We start from the raw sequence: 23,342 nt of genomic DNA on the forward strand, positions 1-23,342 counted from the left end.
TTTAAATCTCGCGCGGTCCGTACGGCCTCACGGACCGCTCGCGTAGCCAATCAGATTGCAGGAAATGCTAAAATATGAATTCGGACAGCAAGAAAAAAAATAAAAAGGAATACTTTCACTCTCCAGGGCTCTAAAATTTGTTGAAACCAGGGAGAATGACTGATGTGAACATAATCCTTTTAAGTAAGTCACGAGTCACGACTAACCTTAAATACTACTAGTTTTGTTGAAGTTTGCAGTGTGTTGAAAGATAGAGGCACAGTGCCAGAAATGTTGACGGTTTTTACCCCCGTCACATGATACTGAATTCGCATCATCCATCGCGACATGCCTGGTGAATATAATATCACAGAATTGACATAATATACCAGATGTCTCACTGCTTGAAATTGGTCAGGCGACTATTCCAACGTTTAGTATAGTAGTGGCAAACAAAATAGATGTAAGATTATAAGAGGATAGGCAAAGTTGAAGAGGTAAATGTTGAAATTTTTGTTGAAACAATGTATATTCTACTGCACACTTAAATATCTAATGTAAACAGAACAATATCTTAAATATCACTTAAAAATTTATATTTAAGTGATATTTAAGACACGTGTCGGTACCCACAATAATCAATTAACCATCGTACATGCACCCTACATGCTCAGCCCTCAAAAATGAGCTCGTCCTGCGCTTTTGAATGTGAAGTAGACTTTCAAGTATTGAGGATATATTGAGGCCAGATTTAGGAGCCTTGCTAAAGCCATGGCGCAAAGGTCATGAAAAAATAAAACCACACTACTACACTACTAGAAAGTGGTCTATCCATGAGTAAACTTTGTTTATATATTTTAACAATACTTTGCTTGAACATTATTTGTTCAAAACTCCGACATTCATCGGTTATTTTACAACATGTACTCGCATGTACAAAACATTTGCTCGCATAATTAGATGGTCCAATATCAAATGTCCGCGCAAATAATGTAAACAAAAATAACCCGTCTATTATACGAGTGCATATTTACGAGAATTTTGAAGTTATACATTTCGTTCATGTTTCTGGTGATAGCTAATATGTGACGCAAGCGTTAGAAATCGGAGAATTTTTAACAAGATGTACAATATTCGTTGGGGAAAAATCCATATTAACATGATTATATAAGATATACGATTTCCATTTAGTGCGGAATCAGGTTGAGTGTTAAATGACGTCACAATCGTAAGATCGTTGCATCTGATAAGCGCGCGCGCGTTGTTAATTAACTGGCAAATAACTTGTTGGTCACTGCACGTGGTCTACATATGCAAAGGTCCAGGTTACACGTCGCATTTTGTTCGCATCGAATTTCTTTGCCATCAACTTTCTTTACATATGAACATTGTTCTTTTACCTGTTTAATTTGCTTTTTATAGTAAGTGTTAGAGCATGATCATGCGAGCTCTATATGGGATATAGAGTCCCGAGAAATAGATAAGCCTTAACTTCATTAGAACTTCACAAGGGATTGAATTCATTAGTGACTCTATTATAGAGTTGATAATGAATTCAAGAAATCACTCATAATTCGATAGAATTATCATGAATTTCAGACCCTATGAGATATAGAGCATGAAAATACAGGACGCTGATTGGCCGAGTGAAACGTAGCTAATTCTCTAACTGTTTTTATTCAATTCTTGCAGACTTGCTGTGTGAGGCTGTGCGTTGCTCTCAAACTGAACTTTAGTGTGACTAAAGAGTAAAAACATCCTTCAAATATCGCAAGCAACAAAATGGAATTCTCCTGTGGTGTGTGCCGCAAGTCATTTACCAATCGCTTGATTAAGAACGTCCATCAAGCAAATTGTACAGGGAAGGAGAGAGAGGAAACTGCCTCCGCTAGTGCGGTTTCCCGATGTAAGTAAACAACCAAACCCTTCGGCCTTTCCATGTATGTAAACAAACAAATCCTTGAACATACTTATAGGGGGAAATTTTTCCAACATGGTCACTATAGTACGAAGTGGGGTAAAAATACTAATGTCATAGTTTCCAAAAGTTCTTCCTATTGCCATTCCAATACCCCAAAGAGGCAGTGAAAACCATGTAAACAACTACAAGCGAACTATTCATCCTTGTAAGACTGGTGATGTATTTGTTCTGTTAGCCTGAGCGTTGCATGGTGTGTGTGTGTTGGTAAAACATGTTTACCAATTCCGGTATAAGGAGTATATTCAGAAAATAAGGCTTATTTTCAGAATCCAGAAACTTTTTTACTCTACCTAGTTCGTTCACCCAATCAGTTGTCATCAGTTGCAAATTTAGGCCCCCCGCGGTACAGCAAATTATTTCCTACCTCGCGCTGTAAGGCAATGTTTTAGACCGACACTGACCTCTTGAAATCAGGGTCCCCAAATGGCAATAATTCACGTACTACTTTGGACTTAGTTGAAAAAATAGTCGGCGCTGGAGCACTTGTGGCAGGCGGTTTGGCAGTCTATGGAGGTGTAAAAGAACTAAGGGAACGGAGTACAGGTAATAATAATGGAACTCCAAATTACTGCAGTATTTTGTAAATATGTTTTGAAACAAACAAACGGGCGCGAAAATCCTAAGAGGTTGTGCAAGGGAGGATGCTTAACCTTTTACCGGACGTTTTTAAACCTATCGGTTCTATGATTCCTCTCCTATGTTTAAAAAAATTTTTCAAAAATAAGTTTCCCGATAATTTAATTATTTTTTGTTCGTCAAAGAGTCATCATTAATAATATCGTCTTTCTATCACATTCATTTAAGACGTGGTAGGCTAGTTGGACCAACAACAGCCTGTGAAACAGAATAGCAACATTTGTTCGAAACATATTCTCGCTAGGAAAAACACGGTCCCTAAACTTGGTTGCCGGATTACTGAGTAAAGAAGCCAAATATTGTTGTAGTTAGCACTTTCGAAAAAAGAAAACAAAGGTTATAGCAAAAATATTTGGCTAAATTTACCCTGTCCTGGCTACCCTGTCCCTTAATACTTCATTTAAACTGTATGTAAGATGGTTCATACAATGGCAAAGGCACTAAAACGCTGCTGCAGGTAATGATAAAATTTGTTAACGCAAATTTGCTCGATACATCTCTCGGCAAAATGTCGCAGTTTCGCCCCCTGGGGCAAAATGCATGCGCACTCGTCTCTTTGACGCCATCCCTGTCGCCATGTATTTGCAATATGGTAAAATTACATCATTGCTGATTATCTGTTGTATTCGATCGTAACCGCATGTACACTTCCATCGTAACACACACAAGTTTGTTTGTTTGACCAACTAGCCCATTTCATCCATATATTTTCCTCTCTCCTACTGCATTTTCTGTAAAACGGTTCTTGGGCCAGACAACAAACTGACAACGTGATTGGTGGAAGTTTGATAGAAAGTTGTCGAGATAATACCGACGTTTGCACGTGGAACTGAGAAAATAATGAAAAATGTAGCTGAATGGAAAATACCCAACCACCGGCTTAATTTACTTAAAAATTGCATTTATTTTAGAAAAGGTCTTTATTTTTAGATACCGTAGATTTTCGCAGCCCCGTGAGTCTCAAAGATCTTAACAGATTTATTGCAGAGAAATTACAACCTACCGATGAATTTAACGCAGAAATGGGAAGATTAATTGACAAAATATGCAGGTTCCTACACCAAGAAATGAGGCCTGATAAAATTGTCAAGGTATTCCACTTCCACAAATGACCACCGAACAAATACAAACCACGTTTCGTCTACTGCGAACTAAAATTGGTATTTTCTTCAATCGACTAGGGTAATATGACAAACATAGGACACGTTATGCTCCAGGGCGCGGTTGAACACGCACAAAATGCGACCTGATAAATTTGTAGTGCGTATAAAGGAATCTGCACGACTGCACGTTTTGCGGGTTACGAACATTTTTTATTAAAGAGCGAGATTAAAAGTCTAAAATTTTGGAAAGAGAATCAAAATATTTAAGGAAATATTAAGGATTTATTTTCTTTCTTGCGATCCGAATTCATATTTCAGCGTTTCCTGCAATTTGATTGGCTACGCGAGCGGTCCGTATGAGGCCGTACGGACCGCGCAAGATTTAAAAACACGCACGCACGGGGGGCGGTAATTAAAGAAAACAAATCTATTATTTACCAGTTTAGTCGGTCCATATAGGGAAATATTTCCCTCGGTCTCAAGGTTGACCTGCAATCTCGTGAATAACATATATGGATTAAAAAACATTTCTATTTGTATCCAGTGAACAATGACCGTACAGAAAAGACAAAATCACACCCGGGCTATTTCTTATCTGTGAAGATGATTCACGACAAAAGGAAACCGGGCTTAATGAAGCAGCTGTCCCATCACGTTTCATGCTCGACATTCTCAATTCAGATTGGGTGAAAAAAAAGGTGATTTATTGCATTATCTAGGGAGGATCGCTAGGGAAAGGGACGGCTGTCAAAGGGAATTGCGACATTGATCTTGTCATGGTTTTGAATGAAGTGGAAGATGCAGAAGAACTGAGGAAAAAGCTACCAACGATTATAAACGACGTTATAGGAAAGTTGAGAAGAAATAGAGCAGAACTCGCTATAATTCGTAACTCTCTAACCAACGCAAGATTCTTAGTGAAATTTTCAGTTCAGGGAGAACATGGGAAAATTGATGTTGACCTCTTACCCACGTTTAAAGTTACAGGTATAAAATAATAGTACTACTCAATCTTGTTTTATTTCATACATTGATGAATATAATAATTTATCGAAATTCTCAAGAAATGAGCACCATTGTACTCTCCAATAAAACAAACAACAAACATTTTACTTCATACATTCTTAGATCTGCGAAGTCTGTATCGGAAAATGAAAATTGACACGCGCAACAAGGAGTATTATTGCGTGGCGTTAGCTAAACAGAAGGTACGCTATATTTCATGCGGATGTTTCTGCTCATTTCATCTCTAGTGGTTCAAGAAATAGCCTCTTGAAAATTCCTAGGTGGACTTTGTTGAATATCGTCAACCTAATGTAAAAAGTTTAATTCGTCTTGTCAAATACTGGAAAAAGAAAATGGTTCGGGAATTTTCGTCTGGTCGACGGATCCCAAATTCATACCTTATGGAATTAATTACAATACATCTTTGGGAGGAAAATACGACTGGAGATGGCAGGTTTAATACGTTGAAAGCTTTTCATGGAATTATGAAAACTTTGGATGAATATCAATCTCTGAATGTTATTTGGATGGAGAATTATCATGTAAACGACATACCATTTCAAGTTCAATGCACACGGTAAAATTCCACATAGTCTAAAGTCAAATACGGACAGTGGCGTAGCCAGCCTGAAGATTTTGTCCCGCTATGTAAATTTTGAGTTATCAAAATTATTCATGTCTTCAGAAATTCATTGTTTTCACGGTCAATGAACACCAAAACATCAGCATAGCGGACAAATCGTCGGGCTGACTACGTTACTGAATACGCACATGCGCTTTCTGCTGCGAATTTCGGTGCGAATATTTTCTGTATTTTCTTATTAAGGGCTGTTCACACGAGCCCGGTAACCGAGATTTAACGAGTCGTAAGACAATTTTGAAGTATTAAATATGTTTTTTTGAAACCAAACAATCACATTTTGAAACAGCAACAATCATAGCAACTTCGTAAAAAGTAAACATGGAAAAAACTATATTTTCCCTAGAACATTTTTGCAATCAAACTGAAAAGTTTTCTATTTTTAGTATGTTATTTTAATTGTTAACAGTTTTTACCAGACGTATATCACAGCTAGGTGATCGGTACAGAATTACTGTATGAGGCAGACGGTTGTTGCCCCCAATTGTTCTTCAAGACTGATGTATTTGGACAAATAGATTTGGCAGACTTAGGGAAAATAGAATACGAACTTTGATACCGGCATCAAAACTTCTCAAGGTCGCAAAATTCTGGCATTTTCGGGTAAAACCCTTCGGCAGCAGTTGTCTGTTTTGTTCTCATAGAATTACGCGATAGTTTGGATTCAAAGGACAACTATTTATATCCGAATGGACATGGTGTGATCAATCAATCGCTTTCATTACAAAAAACCTGTATCATATAATATTTCCAATTTTCAGGCCGTTGGTAATGGACCCAGCTAATCCAATGGACAACGTGTGCGAGCCATTCGTTTGGGAAGAAATCCGCCGCGCAGCGAGAGAAGTCCTTGAAAGTCCAATGATGTATGGCGTTTCCTCGGACAGTTGGATTTAAGAAACTCAGATTTGCCGATCATCTTTTTATTTTTCTCGCATGAATTACATCTAAGGCTTAGTTTATTCATCGCCTTTTAGCGCGTCGAATTAGTACACATTGGAATTTTTTTTTTTACGTTTTGGGATTTGAAAATACGTTTTCACGTTACAGTATTATAAAAAGATAAGAGCACGTGCACAAATCGAATTGAAATTAATTAGCCAGCATTTTATTATATATCACAAGGTATATGTCACGAAAAAAGCAGTCACGAAAGTCAACAAGTAAATACGTCAGGCAAGTTGGGCAACGACTTGACGATATTTTAAGTGATAAAAACAAAAAAATCGCATATATCCACGCATCTTCCGCATTTAAAAGCATTTTTCTCTGCCATCTCTTTGTAGGTTTTATTTCCTTGCACATTTCATTTCAATAAGCAGATAAGCAGATTTCTGCAATAAGCAGATTTTCTTTCTTCGGGAAAAATCCTTGCAAGTGGAAGCACTGCCATACATAGTATGACATGCAACATGATTGTGACAAAAACCGGTAGCATATGTCAAAAGCAGTTCACTGGTCAAAAGTAAAAAGTCAATATATTAATTTATGTACTTTGAACGGATCTCAGAAGCTACGAAAGGCTCTAAAATTTGTTTAAACCCATTCGGATTGACTGAGAAGAAGATAATCGCTTCAGGTAAGTCATGTTATATCACCGTAGAATCAGAGTACAGGCGTTTTTGAAAGAAGATGATCGATTTAAGGGCCACGTCCATATTCATGTTGCCACACAAAACGTTGAATCGACGTTATAGGTGGATGGGTGGGTTTTTACGTCGAGCTCTCGACGTTATCGTGTGGCAACAAAATACAATATTTGAGAAAGATTAAAAGAATACTGACGTGGAACTCATTTCAGTTTTTCAATCGATCTGCTGCAAAATATAGTGTCGTCGTCATGAATTACTACAACCGCCTGTATATTGTCATTACACACAATGTTTTAAAATATTAACTGATATTTATAATGGCGTGATCAATTTGCTAGTCGAATACGAAACATTAAAATATGACTGCCACGGTCGACGTTATTTGAGCTGCGTTGGTAGGTACAGACGATAACGTCGATTCGACGTCTTGCGTGGCAACATGAATATGGACGTGGCCCCTTAGTGCAAGTGCAGTGTGCCAAGAACAATGTTGAATGTTGTTTAATATTGTAGGCAATTTTCGCACAGCAAATGCACACACTCTGAACGAAAACCTAGGCCGGTCTCGCAGTCTGTATAATTATTGTAATTGATAATGATGACCCAAATATCTGAGAATCGATCAGGCCTTTGTCTTTGAGACAAACAATCTAGATGTCAATAATAAATTCCAGGAAAATTAATTCCATCCATGTCTGCTGACTTGAAATGTCTTCTGGTTTCTCCTGGCCGCAAAAGAAGGCTAGTGCATGTATAGATAGATAAAAAAGAGTAAATATCAATGGCAGTTATATAATTAATGTTGTTCGTTGTCTCTAGTCTGTAATTATTAAGTACGACAGTTCAATACGGTATGATTTGCATTATATACTTGATTTAAAGTTAAATAGTGCAAATTTTATATTAATTGTGATGGGAACATGTATTATTCAAATCGTTTAGTTATACGCCAGACTCTATAATACTTATATTATTTTATAATAGAAATTATATTTAGCGAGAAATTAAAGACTCTTTAACGCTTGTGTTGACTATGCAATATAGCAAGCTAAATTCTCTTCTCGCCTTTCCTAATATGGACAGCTTAGTTTAAAATGGTTTTGATCAGACGCCAGTTCGTATTGTCGACGTCATGCATATCATTATCAAGGTTGTTGATGTCGTAGAATATTGCTTTAACTTTAAGTGTCTGCATGACAATTTGAATACAGTAAATAGGAAAAAAATTGCTGCAGAGAGATTTTCTAAAACTTTATTTACCAATCTATTATGTTCAGCTATTGAAATTTATTAATTCAATCAACAAATCTAGGAAAAGGCGAAAAGCCAGAATTTGCCGTTAACGCATCGCGGAAAGTATCATTATCAACAAAGCGTCGAGCCTGAACGCGGGAAAATAGACACAAATTTATTTGGTGAAGAGCAATATGAATTACTTACAAAATACAGCACAAAGTTCAAAACCAAGTCCCGCGCGGACAAAGTCAACGTGGCGAAAACAGCCTGTACTACATCGTGTTACAATAGAGAGATAAAATCTAATTCTTTAATTTGGAGATAAGGTTTAATAAACTAATTTTCACCTTCAAATACAAGCCCTTCGCTTTTGTTGCAATCTCGCAACATATGTTAAATTGCCGGTGCTCATGAGCTCGTTATGACTTAACAGGTTGTTACATTATATTTGATAATGAAATGTACTTGTACTTTCATGCATGGCCATAGGATTATGTCACAGGCTCGAAAAAATTGTTGAAGCCAAAGAATCGACTAATAAGAGGATAATTCTTTCAGGTAAGTCCTGATACATCACTGTAGAGTCAGAGTGAAAGTTTCTATGAAGAAAGTTTCTATGGTAGCCATTTTTTACACATCTGGAGTTTTCGATACCCAAATTTCGAGTAAAACCTGCAAGGTTCAGTGGTTCACACTGTTAACAACAAGATATATTCAGCTAACCGCTTCCGTCCCAAAACTAACGCAGGGATGCCATATAGCTATTGTGTATAAGTGCAACATACCAGAGCATGTATGCCAACACGGAAAAAGTTAAATATAGACATTACTTTCAAAAGTTTTAAAAAAATTCAAAGAAATTAGACGTGAATATCAAGACAATAATTCAATAATATTATGGGGCTATGAAGCATGTTTTGCTTTGATATTATTCAAGAAGTGCTAGAAAGACGTAGCTTACGTCGTAGCCTCTGAACCCGCAGTTAAGACGTACTCTAGCAAGACGTCGACGCCATTTATCTCAATTCTACAATAAATATTAGCTAGACTCGCGCATGCGTAGTTAATTTCTTAGCCACTTGAAAACATGCTGCAGTCGTTCAGCCGATACAATCACGGTGATCTTGAACCACAGTGAAAGGAATATGCCTCAAAAACATCCATTCTTACAACGTGTCTAAGATTTTTATGCAACCGTCTGACCTGGGTTCAGCGTTTTGATTGGCTAGAAAGTTGAGTAACATGTCAATAGGCAGGCTAGAGAATGTACAAAATGCGACATGCGTTGTGTAACAACCTTAAAATTATCATTTCCGACTTTAGCGCAGTTAGTTTCCTTTATGCATTATGTTCTTTATGCTGACTTTAAGAGATATCCACATTGTTCTTTCAGTTAACAGAGTTGCAGTGTCGCGCTGTTCGTTGATTTGAAACCGAGCTAAAGTGGGACAAGAGATATTCTCCAAACATCACATTCAAAAAGATGCAATACCCTTGTGATGTATGCGGCGAGTTATTTGCCAATCGCTTGTTGTTGGATCATCATAAAAAAAATTGTACGAAGCCGAAAAACGAGGACGAAAGCTCTCCATGTAAGCATGCGCAAACAACTAGTGCCTTTACAATTACGAAAATTTAATCCAACATGGCCATTATCATAGACATTCATAGCATAAAAAGAGGGAGATTACCAATAGCGTTATGATCGACTATTCGCCGAAGACGAAGTCCAGGTTTTTATTAATGCAGCGATATTCACCGAGCCTGCCGTGGTTAATAATTGTTTTACTATAACTACATAAGAAAACGAATGTGACGTAGAAAATACATGTTAACGAAACTAGTTAACAAACCTAGACAAATTTTTCGAGAGTTTTAGGGCGATTCAAATAAAACGATGTTTTCTCATTTAGAATAGTTAAAAAGGAGTTTTACAACGTACTTTTACCTCTAAGTAATTTAGGTCCTATTTTTCACGTTTTTTACTTTTATAGGTACAGTATTTTCATTAGAATAATTTATTTCTTCATCTGTCACTTTGACAAAAACAACTCGCAGCCATTTTGAGAATCCGCTCAGATGATTTTTACGTAATAATCCGAGGTCGCTCGACCAATCAGAGACCAGTGTTTTCAATAATCGCATTTGTAATTATACTAATTATATCTATAATGGACCTACTGCACAATAGACTAACTTGTGATGTAGGTAACAAGAAGAATAAAGGAAATAAATCCCGTACTACATCTAAAAAGAGCATACGGAAATTAGTATAACTGCCGAGTTTGACTGCAAAATGGCAAACAGTACGGAAAACATAGCCATTATTCTGTTTAAAAGTTCGTTTTTTTAGTTTTTACTGCCAAATTATCCTCCTGTGAGGACAGCTACAACTTACGAAATCCCTGTAACAATATTCTTGTGCCTTCAATTTATACCGATGTTGGCAAAGAGCTATAGATATATCAGTTGAAATATATTTCTTTTAATAAAGTCAAGTCACTCTTCAAGGGACTGGTCGCAGGAGCAATTGTAGTAGGCGGTATTGTATACACGGCAGTAAAAGTAGCCGAGGCAATTGAAAAACGGAATTCAGGTAATTATAATATTTTTCATGTTTCGTTGATATGTATATTTCTCATGTAGGGGGAGTGGTTATCACTCCACACCGGCAATTGATATCCTTGCAAGGTCGGTTGAAAGATGTAATTAAAAAAAAGATATATTTCGCGCTTTAAAATTTAAGTTCGTGCAAAGGTATCTTTATAAATAATATCGACCCTCCATGCAATCACATTCGGGTTAGCTGCCACATATTTAGACTGTTGAATGAACAAAATATAAATAAATGAAATTAAACATTAACATTCTGTTAAATACGAGGAAATAGTATGACATCGCTAAGGAAAGTGCGTAGTTATCATCTTAGATAACTAAATTTGACTAAACTAGAATTTAAAATCTCCGATTTTTTCATAGAGAGAGATTCTGCTTCAACTTCGGGCATTCAGAGCTACAGGGGTATAGAACCTAAGGGCAGACTGGAACTTGAGGGCAAACGGGAATACAGCCCGCCAAGACTGGGCGGAATTGGTATACGTAAGTTTTGTATTATTTAGCAAGAGTCGGGGGGAGGATTTTTTCAAAGGAGTGCAAATAATCCCATTTCCGAGAGACTGAATTTTAAAATGTCCACGGAAATGTCCACGCCAACATGTTTAGCTTTGAGCCCGTAAGGAGAGTTTTTCCACGTAGCTAATTTTGAGTGATTTTGTATACAATTTTCTATTTCTTAAATGTTAGACATCTTACCCACATCTCTTCTTCATTTTTTCCTAGGAAACAGTGTAGTAGAAGGAAATTTTTTAGAAAGCAGTCAGAAATGAGTGATGAAAAATTTAAATGCATATGATGTCCAACCATTCTTGCTTGATTAACAATTAACAATTTGGCTATATTATTTTTTTAGATCACCTAGACTTTCGCAGCCCGGTAACAGAAACAGAACTTAACACATTTATTGATTACCATTTACAACCGACTAAAGAATTTAACAATGCGATACAGTCAACCGTTGGCAATATATGCTTCTTTTTACAGCAACATATGAAACCTGATGAAATTATTAAGGTAGTTTGTCAAGTCTTGTCTCTTCGAAGACACCAAAGACACCAAAAATAAAACCAAAAATGCAAAACAAAAGCCAGAACCTCAGAAACACTGACTTCTTCACTTCTGATAACTTCAGCCTTTTAAAGGGTTATGGCAATGAAAATTATTTTTGTTTTGTTGAAAAGAAAATTTACACTCCTTATAAAGCCTTTTAACAAAATTTGTTTATCTGCTTTACTTTGCAAGATATTAGCGATCAAAAACATCGGCTATCGAGATATATCCGCCATCTTTTTTTAATTTTCGTGTATTTCTATTACAGATATACGCAAAAAAGTTTTATATTTTTTAAATTGTGTGTAGAAGATAAGGAATTTCGCGTTATTGAATCTTTAAGAAGCCATAGCACTCTGCCAAAGAAATATCTCCGTGTATTTGATTTGTAGAAAGATTAAAAAATTAGTTATAATATATTCGATAGAATATCAATATAGACTGATTCGAGTTTTGAGTCATTTCATAATGTAAGTTTAGGTCAGTTTAGCTCAGAAAATTATGTACTTGGTTTGAAATAGCTGCATGGGGCCGGGGTTGCTGCTTGCATGTATTTCTAGGTATTATTTTTATTTATTGCATATATTACCTAGGGAGGATCACAGGGAAAGAGGACAGCCGTCAAAGGAATGTGTGACATTGATCTTGTGATGGTTTTGAATGAACTGGAAGATGCAGAAAATCTCGAAAATGAACTACCAAGAATTAGAAAAGACATTAGAAGCAAATTGACACGATATGGAGGACCAACTCTAAAGGCAAAGGACTCCAAATCTGGATTAAAGTTCAAAGTCAACGGAGATCACGGACCAATTAAGGTCGACCTCTTGCCCACGTTTGGATTTACAGGTATAAAATTTAATATTACCCTATCCATTATTTTGGTTAATTTTGTATAATATAATCAATATAAATTTTAAAGAAATTAGCATCATCACATCAGAACAAAATCTATTTTTATCACGCACGTTCATTTCATGAAGGTGCTTGGTTCTCGATTAAAAACGATGTAACGTACATTGAACTATTGATTTTGGTTTGTTCATTCGAGGTTCTGCCGAATGGAATAATTAGCTGTAGATCTGCCATTATAACGGAGTTGTAATGTATTACAACTAAACTACATTCACTTCGTGAGATATCATACAATTGCACGAAATAGGTGGCTACAACAACGATTTGAAGTGAACAGTAGTGAGCCTTCTTTTATAAAAAACCCACAATTGTTGTACAAAGTTTAGCAAACGATTTTGCTTGCTTTCTTTTTAGATCTGCAAACTCTTTACTGTGAAATGAGATTCGACAAGAGCCACAGTGATTTTTATAGAGCGGCATTATCTAAGTGGCAGGTATATACTAGTGAAACACATCATTCAACTAAAATATTGTACTATTTTGCACTGTTTAAAAATTGCAATGATTTTTAAACAATTCTTCATATTTCATGTGAAAGTTTTTATTTTATGTTTCTGCTTATGTCAGCTATTGTGGACAAAAATGTACTTTTTTTAAAATCTCATTTTTTAAAGGTGGACTTTGTTAAGAAGTATCCAGCCAATGTGAAAAATTTAATTCGTCTGATCAAATACTGGAAAAAGAAAATGGTTCGGAAATCCTGGTATGGTCAACGAATCCCAAACTCCTACCTTATGGAACTGATTACAATATATTACTGGGAAGAAAACACAAGATATAGTGATGGCACATTTAACACATTGAAAGCGTTCCATGGGATCATGGAAGCATTGAAAGACTACCAATCTCTAAATATTTTCTGGACAGAGAACTATTCTGCCAAAGACATACCTTCGCAAATTCTACGTCAACGGTAAGTCAAGTACCCCCAAAATGGCGCATAGCTATAAATATACAATAGACCGACTAATTTTTTTTCAGTCATGCATAATTCAACAAATCTGTTTCATGAACAAAAAGCTACTTTTTTGTCATCTTCACCCCTACATATTTTTCTCGTATTTTGATGATTTGTTTTGTACCTTGGAAACTGCACTTTCGAAAGGTGTTTTAATTTTTTCTTCATTTAGCGTCCCCTGCAGGCATCTCTAATGTATTAAAATGATATATTAAAACTTATAACCGGGCTTTTATAAACGGGCTTTGATAAAATTACGTCTTAATATTTTCAGACCATTGGTACTTGACCCAGCTAATCCAACAAACAACGTGTGCAGCGGATATCACTGGGAGGAAATCAGACAAGAAGCAAAAAACGTCCTTAAAAGCGCTATGATGGAAGGAGTTTCTTCGTTTAGTTGGAAATAAACCCATAATTATTCGCCATTTTTATCTTTTTCATTCATTCCTGACAGGGGCGTAACTAGTAGGATAATAATGGTGTTAATATATGCAGTTCAGCCCGACGGATTTCGATTGTAAGCTATATATTGCACTTACAAAAGAAATCCACTGATTACTGGCTCTAGAAAGTAATTAGTCAAACGGAAGACTATCAATAACAAAGACGGGCATATATAGTCTACACAGTACAGGTCATAATTAGATTTTTCCATAAATGAGAATGACTGCTGAAGAAAATGTAACAAACACAAGTTCCATGATTTAGTTGTCGGGTTAACGACAGGGAAACGAACCGAGGAGTAGGGTGAAATAAAAAATAATAGAAACTTGTAAAAAGTAAACATTTTGAAAAACATATTTTTTTACGTTTCTATTAAACTAACTATAGTCATTATCAAGAAGAAGAACGATGAAATAATTTATAAATAAAAAACGAGTCGCGTGCCTTTATAATGCAATAATACACGATGGGAGAAGTAGATGGGCGTACCCGAGTGTTACAAATTTCTCGAATATTCTTCTAACATTTCCTCGAGTGCATTATGACACCATAAAGGCACGAGACGAACTTTTTTAATTCTTCTATGATATACGAAAAATTATACGGGAGATGCGTCCAAATCAAATTCCATGCAAAATAGAACTTTTTGATACACCGCTATGACCAAAATATCCCTTCAAATATACATTTTACTCTATGGGACGGTCTACAGTATTATACGGCTTAGACTCTTATTTGCAATGTATATAAAAAATAAAGCAAACAAGCAATTTTTGTCTAATTAGTACAAACAGGTAATCAATCAGGTTATTATACGGTAACTACATTTGTTGCGTGTTTCCACTTAATAATGACGCAAAATAAAAGCTGCATGGCATTTCATTGTATATCACAAAGTATATATCACGAAAAAAGCAGTCACAATTCAAAAAGTCAAGAAGCAAATACGTAGAGCAAGTTAGGCAACGATTTAGTGTCGCCGATACTTTTAGCGATCACGGTCGAAAATGTTACAAATGGTATGTTCTATTTTATAGTATTTATGCATGAAAACAAAAAATCAAACATATCGATGTATCCTCCTTATTTTAAAGCATTCCCCCCCTCTGCCATTTCTTTCTAGGTTTATTTACTGCCTGCGTATGTGCAGCGGAGTCTTAAAATGCCATGGTCTTTTTTCCTTTTCGTCGTCGTAGTTTTGGGCGACAGAAGTTAGCATTTCTACAGGGAACCCAAAACAACTTCATTTTTGACCGAGAAGCCCTGGGTTACATGGTCCACGGATGAATTATGTACATCAGTTGGCATACAGCCGGAGTGAACGCCTTGAGAAGGCGTCTTGTTTCCTACATAAATATGCAGATTTCCTTTTTTCGGTAAAACTCCTTGCAAGTGGAAGCACTTCCATAATGCGGTATGGGTATTGCATGCAAGTATATTGATGTATTTTGAACGACTCTACTCCAGTGCTGCGAAAGACTGCAGAATTTGTTTATACCACTTGGATTGACTGATAAGAAAATAATCGATTCGTGTAAGTCATGATATATCACCGTAGTCCATAGAATCTAAGTACAGGCGTTTTTGAAAGACGAAGGGCTGTTCAGTGCAGTGCCAATGACAATGAGTCAATATTGTTTATTGTAGGCAATTTTCGTACAGCAAATGAAAATTTCGTCCATTCAAGGTTTACAATAATATTCACAAAGTTAATTAAAGCAATTTCGTCTTAGTTAAATGCGCACACTTTATGAAAACCAAGATCGGTCTCACATTAATTTATACTGATATTTGTAATTGATCACCTATATATCTGAGAATCTGTCGGGTCTTTGAGACATATTAAATATCTGGATGTCATATGAGTAAAAAAAATCCTATTTGTTTCTGCTGACTTTAAATAACTTTTTCGTTTTCTCCTGGACGCGAAAAAAGGCTAGTGTAGGTGATAAAGAGTGTAAAACGATTTTTATATATTAACGGCAATATAGTATTGTTTATTGTCTTTTGTCGGCCGTAAGGTCAACACTGTAAAACATACTAATCGTATAGTTTGATCTAAATAGTGTCAACCTTACATGGACAAGAACTATTACTAAACAAATCACTCACTTATAGTTATATACGGCAAACTCGATTAGGAATAAAGCGAGAAATTAAAGATTATTTTAATGCTTGTGTTGAATATTTATGCGAAATTCAAGAAGCTGATGTGAATAGAATTATTATAATGCCAAATTCCTTCGGTTTTCCAAATATGGATTAGCTTATTAGTTAGATTCCTAGCTTAATATGGTTTTGATATGTCGCCATCTACATCGTGTTGCGCCCGATTTATACTAGAGACGGATTACTCCGTTTGAGAGATCATTCGTCTGAGAATAAGACGACTGCGCCGCGCGTTTTAAATATGACAAGACGCCCGGTAGGCGTTAACTCGGGCTATGTAGCCGGTAAATACACTGCACTGAAACTGAGCTATATTGGTACACTGTAAATACGCGACTGTCCGCGCGGAAGACTAAGCCTGCGACACAAAAAAAAAATAATAATCGCGAAACCTAGACTCGGCTACCACAGGTAGCCCGAGTAATAAAACGCTCCTTCTCGTGTTTTAAATACTATTTACTGCGATTTCCAGTTGAGCGTGGAATTGCGAAAGTTTGTTCGTTTGTAGTTTCAAAGCAATGTTTGTGACGTCATCTAATAATGTTGCCAGGGGACGCTGACCAAGTTTTCAAGGAAAAACGGCTATAAATAGACACTGTAAAAATAGCGGCTATTAGTCGCTATATAGTGGTCGCTATACAGATCTTCTATTTACAGTCGCAAACTCGCCAGTTTCCCTTGACAACTTGGTGAGCGTCGCCTAACAACATTATTAGATGACGTCACAAACATTGCTCTCAAACTACAAAACTTAACAAACAAACTTTGGCAATTCCACGCTTAACTGGAAATCGCAGTAATCAGTATTATTTTATACATACACTATACGCACATTATTGTGAGTATGGATGAATAAAATTGGATAAAATAAGGAATGTGTACTTTTGCGTGATTTGGCCCCTAAGAATTAGTTAATAAACTTGACTTCAGTTCACGAAAGTTTGCCTTAACTAGCGCATGCGCAAATTTTCTACCACCTGTAACAAACTGTTTCAGCTAGAACAATGTACCACATGTTCTTTTCTAGGTGCTTCTCTAAACTTTTCCCCGTACTGTACCTTGCTCCTGAGCTAAAAAGCTGCCTCAATCTATACCAATCTCAATCTATACCAACCGAAGATATCAAATCCACGAAAATGCTGTTCCCCTGTTCTGTTTGCGGTGAGTTATTCGCCGAACGCTATCTCGAGCAGCATAAAGAGAATGTACAACAGAAATTTTTAACGCAAGGAGTGGATCTGCTTCCGCTAGTGCGCTTTCTTCACGTAAGTAAACAACCACCGGCCACTTTTGTTCTCTACATGCTGTTTTTGGCTGGTCCCACAGAAAACCTTCTTGGATCCATAACAATAGAAACATTTTTACTATTTATCATAGTCAATAACAATTGTCATATTCACTTTCTGCTAATGCCTTATTGTATATTGCAACAGTTTACTTGTTACTTTGAACCACAGCTGATGCTTTCGGAAGCTAGCTGACTTTTTGAAATATTTTTTATTGCGTTGTAAGGGTCTGCAAATAGCCACAGTTCACATGCCACTTGGGACATCGACTCGTTCTTCAAGAAAGTTGAGACAGGAGTACGTGTAATAGGCGCAGTATGCGAGGTTGTTGCAGCAGCATGTGATGCAGGTTTAGCAATAGCCGAAGCTTTTGAAACTTTTGAAACAGAAATACTAAATGCAGGTAATAAGAATGTGCATATTTTTTAATTATAAGAGCTTTGCAAAAGCTAACTTCACTTACTTAAGAATTTGGGATTCAGGCAGGATAATAGATTAATTTTATCAAAGCACATTTACCTGTATCAAAAAGGCCCTTTACTTTTTAATAAATCGCCTGCTTTCCCTATCTTCTTATTTTTAGATGCCGTAGATTTTTGCAGCCAGGTAACAGTCAAAGAACTCAACAGCTTCATCGCAAATAAATTGCAACCAACTGAAGAATTCAAACGGGAAATGGCGACAATCGTTGACGATTTATGCGAATTCCTACGAAGACAAATGAGACCCAGCCAAATCATAAAGGTTGCTTAGTGCATTTTTAAAAATCTATGGTCTTTCCGATCGAATAAAGTAAGAGGAATGAACATACTACATAGGATATGTCAAACCCAAAGCTCGTGTCATACAATGTTATTCCACCCCACGGGAAATGCGCGCATTCTAATATTTCTGGAAGACTTTGAAGAACTTGTTAATATGTACTATAGGAAGAAATTTCTGCGCATTTTGAACTTATGAAAGCGCTCTGCACATAAAAATCCTTCCGTCGTCACATTAACGAGAGGGATTTCGTTTTGTACTAATTAAATATCGAAATTTTTTATACTTCATGTAAAATGGTAAATAAAACAGTGTACTTTTCCCCGGAAATAGTAAAATTTGATGCATTCTGATTGGGTTACTGTAAATGTAAAAAATGTTATGTTAATTCTCAGCGACTGTTTACATGAGCCTGGTTAATCGAGGGTTAATCCTGAAACGAAACTGGAGATGTTTTTGAGTATTTTATAAGTACGTATATAACATGATTCTGTTAGTGATGTAAAGTTTCTGACAATAGCATGATTTTGTTTGGTTTCATATATAAAGACTTATTTCAATACCTCAGAATCGTCTTACGCTTCGCCGAATCTTGGGTGATTGGACTCATGTAAGCAGTCCCTTACCTGCTTGTTTGTCACATTATAACTCAACTCTGTCGCGCAGGGGCCGGTTGTTCGAAAGGCGTTTAGCTTAAACGCGGTGGATAAGTTAAAAATAGAAAACCAAATGATCTATTTATTGAACAACTGAGCTGAAATATTTCGATGTAAAAGGTTTAATTGTCAATGGAAGTACATATTAAATGCGTAAGATGCAATTTCAGTCATTTACAAGACCTATGAGAGTATTTTTAAACTTTGGCTTATCCACCGTTTAAGCTAAACGCCTTTCGAACAAGCGGCCCCAGTCCAACAACGTCCTTATTTCGGATTGGACTGAAAATGAGCTCCACTGCGTTATCTAGGGAGGATCACTTGGCAAAGGGACATCGGTTAGAGGAAGGTGCGACATGGATCTTGTTATGATTCTCAATGGAGTGCATGATGCAGAAGATCTTAGAAGGCAACTACCGGCAATTAAAGGTCAGATCAAAGACACGTTGGGACGATATTCAGGAAATATCACCATTGTTCCAGATTCCCTTACAGACAAAAGATTTCATGTGAAGTTTTCAGTCGAAAGCAGACTTGGAGAAATTGATGTTGACCTCTTGCCCACGTTTAAGTATGAAGGTGCAAAGTGCAATGTTTTTGTGATTTTTATCAGCAGTCAATGTAGTTTTGCGTTTTAAATTGTCGAATACGGTATAAGAAATCTATTATAACAAGTAAGCACCATTTTATTTATTAATGTTGGATAATTTTAAACACTACCCATCGCGAATGCTGTGGTAAGTATAAATGTGATAAACTATCTTAACAAACCGTTTTTTTTAATGCGATCTTATAGATCTGCACAATCATTACAGAAATTTGACAAATGACGAAGCGGAAAACATTGCTTTTTACAGTGTGTCGTTGGTCGAACGGAGGGTAAAGTATCTAATGCAATATTATATATGCAGTATGTATCTATGTTAACATACCAAATAACTATCTTAATTTTGTGTGTGCACACAAGGAAATCAGCACATGTTTTCGGTCTAGTTTTAGCTGTGGAAGTTTCATTTTTATTCATGCTGGACCACATTGCTTTTTACAGCGTGTTGTCGTTAGTCGAACGGAGGCTACAGTATATCTAATGCAATATATATGCAGTTTAATTGAAACTATAAAGTTTTATGGCTTTTCTCTTTGTGAAAGCAAAAAAATAAGCTATATATGCTTTTTTGAAACTTCTAGGTGAATTTTGTCAAAGACCGTCGACCCAATGTGAAAAATTTGATTCGTTTGGTCAAATACTGGAAAAAGGAAATGGTTCGTTCTGACAAAAGAATCCCGAATTCGTACCTCATGGAACTGATCACGATACATCTTTGGGAGAAAAACGGAAGTTGTGACGTATTTAATATGTTGAAGGCGTTCCACAGTGTCATGAAAGCATTGGAGAACTACTCACGTCTAAATGTTTTTTGGACAACTAATTATTTTGAAAGTGAAATACCATACGAAGTTCTATGCGAAAGGTAAATCTTAATGTAAATAGATTAAAGAAAGGAAATGAGATTTTTCATGGCGAAAGAAAGGTTAATGAATTGTATAAAACTCTTCAACTATACATTTTTTATATTAAAAGCCAATTCTGTCCTTAACTACCGTTAAAAGTTAACTACCTTTTACACAACTGGGGCCGGTTGTTTAACACTTTTAACTACACATTTTGCATAGTTGAATCCTAGTTAACTCAGAAATACACAACTCTGATTGGCCAATTCTGTACCTACAGTTAAAAGTTAACTATAGTCTTTTATACAACTGGGCCCAGATCCCAGGTTAGGTTCTGAAAAGACTTATTTTTGCTTTTACACAAAACATATACCGTTTTAAGCGTCATAAATAAGTCACGATTTATATTGCTTTATTATTATTCATAGCTATCATTTATCCATAAACTTTGGTTCAATTTTTATCCGTTATTTTCCTCTGTTGCCCCGCTCCGCCAGCTAAGTCTCTTATTTTCCATTCATCAAGTTTTACAACTTCATTTCTAAGTTTTAAGTGAAAAACGTTTTCATTTCTGTGTGGCTTGCAACAAATCCAGCAGGAAATTCAGCAGGAAAAAATCCGAAGTCTCATTTTTTGTGTAGTTCGTTAGTGTTCTTATACTCTTTCGAAATCAAGGTATTTACTTTCTCAATTTTCAGACCGCTAGTATTGGACCCATCCAATCCAACGAACAACGTGTGCAGTGAATTTGAGTGGGATGACATCCAAAGAGAAGCGATTAAAGTCCTACGAAGTCCCATGTTGGAAGACGTGTCTTCAACTAGTTGGAAATAGCGATAAAAATTGCATTGGACCTAAACTTCATTATAACATAAGTGTTATGAACTACAAGTTGCAACCGTTAAAAATTGTGTGTTATTAATGTCTAATGTTTAAATTTCTTTGACGTTACGTAGCTATGTCATGTTATGTGCAAAATCACTATATTTCAGTCGAAAAATGGATTATCTCCTATTTAAAACGGAAAATTTTCCCCTTCAGTCGGATACCCATTTTAGGCGTGTCATGGCAATAAATCGACTGTATTAAGTCATCATCTCTCAAGTAGCAAGAACATCGGAAATACCACAACTCTCGTAACTTTGATGCGCTTGAAAAAACTCTTTACATGCTAGTGTGCACTGATGACTTATGCGAGGATTGGTAGGCACTTAAGAAGGGGGGGACGGCACTACGATGACTTTGGTCATCAATCATGCATGGACACTTGACTACATGTGAGTTTTCATGGGGTATTTCAGAAGGTATCTCTTAGCTGCAACTGGAATCAGTTGTATTTTAAAAAATGGTCAATGTTTGACTATAGTTTGTGGCAGAAGAAACCAATCAGAAATATTAACTAGTTGATTTGTTCGCTGGCGAATTGAGGTGAGGAATCTAAATTTTTGCTCCAGGCTCCCCAAATCCACTGTGCGTACCTGCATAGCTTGCACGGCTATGCTTTTTGGCTGTTTTATAAAAGTCGACATAAAATTAATACGCGACAAGGTTTCTCCACTATATCATGTATCTGAGATTCTGAGGAGTTTGTTTTGGTCTTCATGCATAGCTGACTTGCTGACGTAAATTATTCAATGATCAATTTCTTTGACTCTTTGCAGCTATGCCATGTTACATACTTAATAAGTAAGTGCATGTACGTTGAAAGATGTGCGCAAACCCACTATATTTCTCTTTTAGACAAGAAAATCATCTTTCATAAATTTTATGTTCGAATGCGTTTGCCACAACAAGTTTATCACACTGAATTTTCCATTCACACGGGCAATATGTGTATGTCAAATGAGTCACATGGCATGAGGTCACATGCATGAAAACTTGTCAAAGAATATCTGCTGTGTGAAAAATTTTGCAATGCAAACAGCTTAAAAATTCAAAACGAATGGATGATGCCTCATTGTAAACCAATAATTTACCACCCTATTGTTAGGTTAGATCTTAATCGCAGCCTTACAATAAAATTGATAAAACGATATGCTCAAATTCCGGATTATAATTAGTCATTACAACCAATCATACCAATCATAATCAATCATTTTAACCAATCATTATAAATACACGCATCTCTATAGCCTCTGTTGCATGGTGTATAGAGAATCACCCTTAAAGCCAGCACTAAAATGACAACACATTATATTAAGAAAAAATTTGGAATTACCGAAAATCCAATTTCAAAAAAACGTAACCATTCGTAGAGGGGGGAATTTTAAAAAGCGCCTAAACGTATTTTAGGCAGTAATGCATGCCAAATTATCAATATCATGACTTTCACTAGATAAGTCTACGACTTTCCGGTATTAGCTACGGCCAAACGTACATCTTATGGCTTATTTCCACATTTATTGTTCAAAGAAAGAATTCTTATCATGTAATAATAAGGAGGGTGTTATATCTTGGCACATATCTCCTGAGAGTAAAACTTGAGATCCGTCATAACTATTGTGATGTTATTATATACCGGAAGGGTCTATTCCGCTGCTTTCATGTGTGCACGCACGCGTGTGTGAAGTAATTCGCCAGTTATACTTTTCAGTCTTAGAATACCATATTATAACAACGTTTATTAATTCTATAACTATATATTAAGACCTGATACTTTGCATGTATCGTCCAGGAATTACCCTTACTTCTGTCAATTAAAGTATCGCCGTCATAATTGTTAAATACTGCCACATATTGTCATAATGGGGGTGAATTTTAATTGAAAGTAAAAAACGTAAAAAACTTTTTTGTGCTTGAAAACTGTTTGAATTCATTGCGAGGAAATTTGTTCATAATATTCATAAAGAAGTTGTTACT

At 36.1% G+C, this 23,342-nt stretch overlaps 4 protein-coding genes across 4 annotated transcripts; all 4 read left to right on the forward strand.

Moving 5' to 3' along the window:
* Positions 1 to 387: 387 nt before the first annotated feature.
* On the forward strand, positions 388 to 6,514 carry LOC114535102 (2'-5'-oligoadenylate synthase 3-like). Its single transcript, XM_028556485.1, has 8 exons — positions 388 to 476; positions 1,672 to 1,885; positions 2,417 to 2,503; positions 3,527 to 3,687; positions 4,419 to 4,686; positions 4,828 to 4,907; positions 4,986 to 5,281; positions 6,106 to 6,514. Exons 2-8 carry the CDS (start codon positions 1,762 to 1,764, stop codon positions 6,239 to 6,241), a joined length of 1,152 nt encoding a protein of 383 aa, XP_028412286.1. The 5' UTR covers positions 388 to 476; positions 1,672 to 1,761; the 3' UTR covers positions 6,242 to 6,514.
* Positions 6,515 to 9,578: 3,064 nt separating this feature from the next.
* On the forward strand, positions 9,579 to 11,295 carry LOC114535128. Its single transcript, XM_028556510.1, has 3 exons — positions 9,579 to 9,764; positions 10,667 to 10,768; positions 11,152 to 11,295. The coding sequence occupies exons 1-3, from the start codon at positions 9,656 to 9,658 to the stop codon at positions 11,289 to 11,291; spliced, it is 351 nt and encodes a 116-aa protein (XP_028412311.1). The 5' UTR covers positions 9,579 to 9,655; the 3' UTR covers positions 11,292 to 11,295.
* A 342-nt stretch (positions 11,296 to 11,637) lies between these two features.
* On the forward strand, positions 11,638 to 14,298 carry LOC114535107 (2'-5'-oligoadenylate synthase 1A-like). The gene is made up of 5 exons (XM_028556489.1): positions 11,638 to 11,802; positions 12,432 to 12,687; positions 13,108 to 13,187; positions 13,368 to 13,666; positions 13,986 to 14,298. The coding sequence occupies exons 1-5, from the start codon at positions 11,779 to 11,781 to the stop codon at positions 14,119 to 14,121; spliced, it is 795 nt and encodes a 264-aa protein (XP_028412290.1). The 5' UTR covers positions 11,638 to 11,778; the 3' UTR covers positions 14,122 to 14,298.
* A 1,312-nt stretch (positions 14,299 to 15,610) lies between these two features.
* LOC114535094 (2'-5'-oligoadenylate synthase 1A-like) lies at positions 15,611 to 21,469 on the forward strand. The gene is made up of 8 exons (XM_028556476.1): positions 15,611 to 15,692; positions 17,355 to 17,488; positions 17,840 to 18,016; positions 18,197 to 18,357; positions 19,343 to 19,610; positions 19,828 to 19,910; positions 20,220 to 20,503; positions 21,182 to 21,469. Exons 2-8 carry the CDS (start codon positions 17,464 to 17,466, stop codon positions 21,315 to 21,317), a joined length of 1,134 nt encoding a protein of 377 aa, XP_028412277.1. The 5' UTR covers positions 15,611 to 15,692; positions 17,355 to 17,463; the 3' UTR covers positions 21,318 to 21,469.
* The last annotated feature ends 1,873 nt before the right edge of the window (positions 21,470 to 23,342 follow it).

The sequence above is a fragment of the Dendronephthya gigantea genome, unplaced genomic scaffold (genome assembly GCF_004324835.1).
Source record: "Dendronephthya gigantea isolate DGI-Jeju-01 unplaced genomic scaffold, DenGig_1.0 000110F, whole genome shotgun sequence".
In the NCBI taxonomy this organism is placed as follows: domain Eukaryota; kingdom Metazoa; phylum Cnidaria; class Anthozoa; order Malacalcyonacea; family Nephtheidae; genus Dendronephthya; species Dendronephthya gigantea.

What these genes read in the sequence shown, in the direction of transcription:
- LOC114535128 (XM_028556510.1), top strand. Translation starts at nt 9,656, where the DNA reads ATGCAATACCCTTGTGATGTATGCGGCGAGTTATTTGCCAATCGCTTG. An exon ending in CGAGGACGAAAGCTCTCCAT is followed by an intron (nt 9,765 to 10,666) that starts GTAAGCATGCGC and finishes CTTTTAATAAAG; the next exon opens with TCAAGTCACTCTTCAAGGGA. An exon ending in AATTGAAAAACGGAATTCAG is followed by an intron (nt 10,769 to 11,151) that starts GTAATTATAATA and finishes ATTTTTTCATAG; the next exon opens with AGAGAGATTCTGCTTCAACT.
- LOC114535102 (XM_028556485.1), top strand. Translation starts at nt 1,762, where the DNA reads ATGGAATTCTCCTGTGGTGTGTGCCGCAAGTCATTTACCAATCGCTTG. An exon ending in GGCCTGATAAAATTGTCAAG is followed by an intron (nt 3,688 to 4,418) that starts GTATTCCACTTC and finishes TGCATTATCTAG; the next exon opens with GGAGGATCGCTAGGGAAAGG. An exon ending in TTTCAAGTTCAATGCACACG is followed by an intron (nt 5,282 to 6,105) that starts GTAAAATTCCAC and finishes TCCAATTTTCAG; the next exon opens with GCCGTTGGTAATGGACCCAG.
- LOC114535107 (XM_028556489.1), top strand. Translation starts at nt 11,779, where the DNA reads ATGAAACCTGATGAAATTATTAAG. An exon ending in AACCTGATGAAATTATTAAG is followed by an intron (nt 11,803 to 12,431) that starts GTAGTTTGTCAA and finishes TATATTACCTAG; the next exon opens with GGAGGATCACAGGGAAAGAG. An exon ending in CGGCATTATCTAAGTGGCAG is followed by an intron (nt 13,188 to 13,367) that starts GTATATACTAGT and finishes CATTTTTTAAAG; the next exon opens with GTGGACTTTGTTAAGAAGTA.
- LOC114535094 (XM_028556476.1), top strand. Translation starts at nt 17,464, where the DNA reads ATGCTGTTCCCCTGTTCTGTTTGCG. An exon ending in GACCCAGCCAAATCATAAAG is followed by an intron (nt 18,358 to 19,342) that starts GTTGCTTAGTGC and finishes TGCGTTATCTAG; the next exon opens with GGAGGATCACTTGGCAAAGG. An exon ending in TACGAAGTTCTATGCGAAAG is followed by an intron (nt 20,504 to 21,181) that starts GTAAATCTTAAT and finishes CTCAATTTTCAG; the next exon opens with ACCGCTAGTATTGGACCCAT.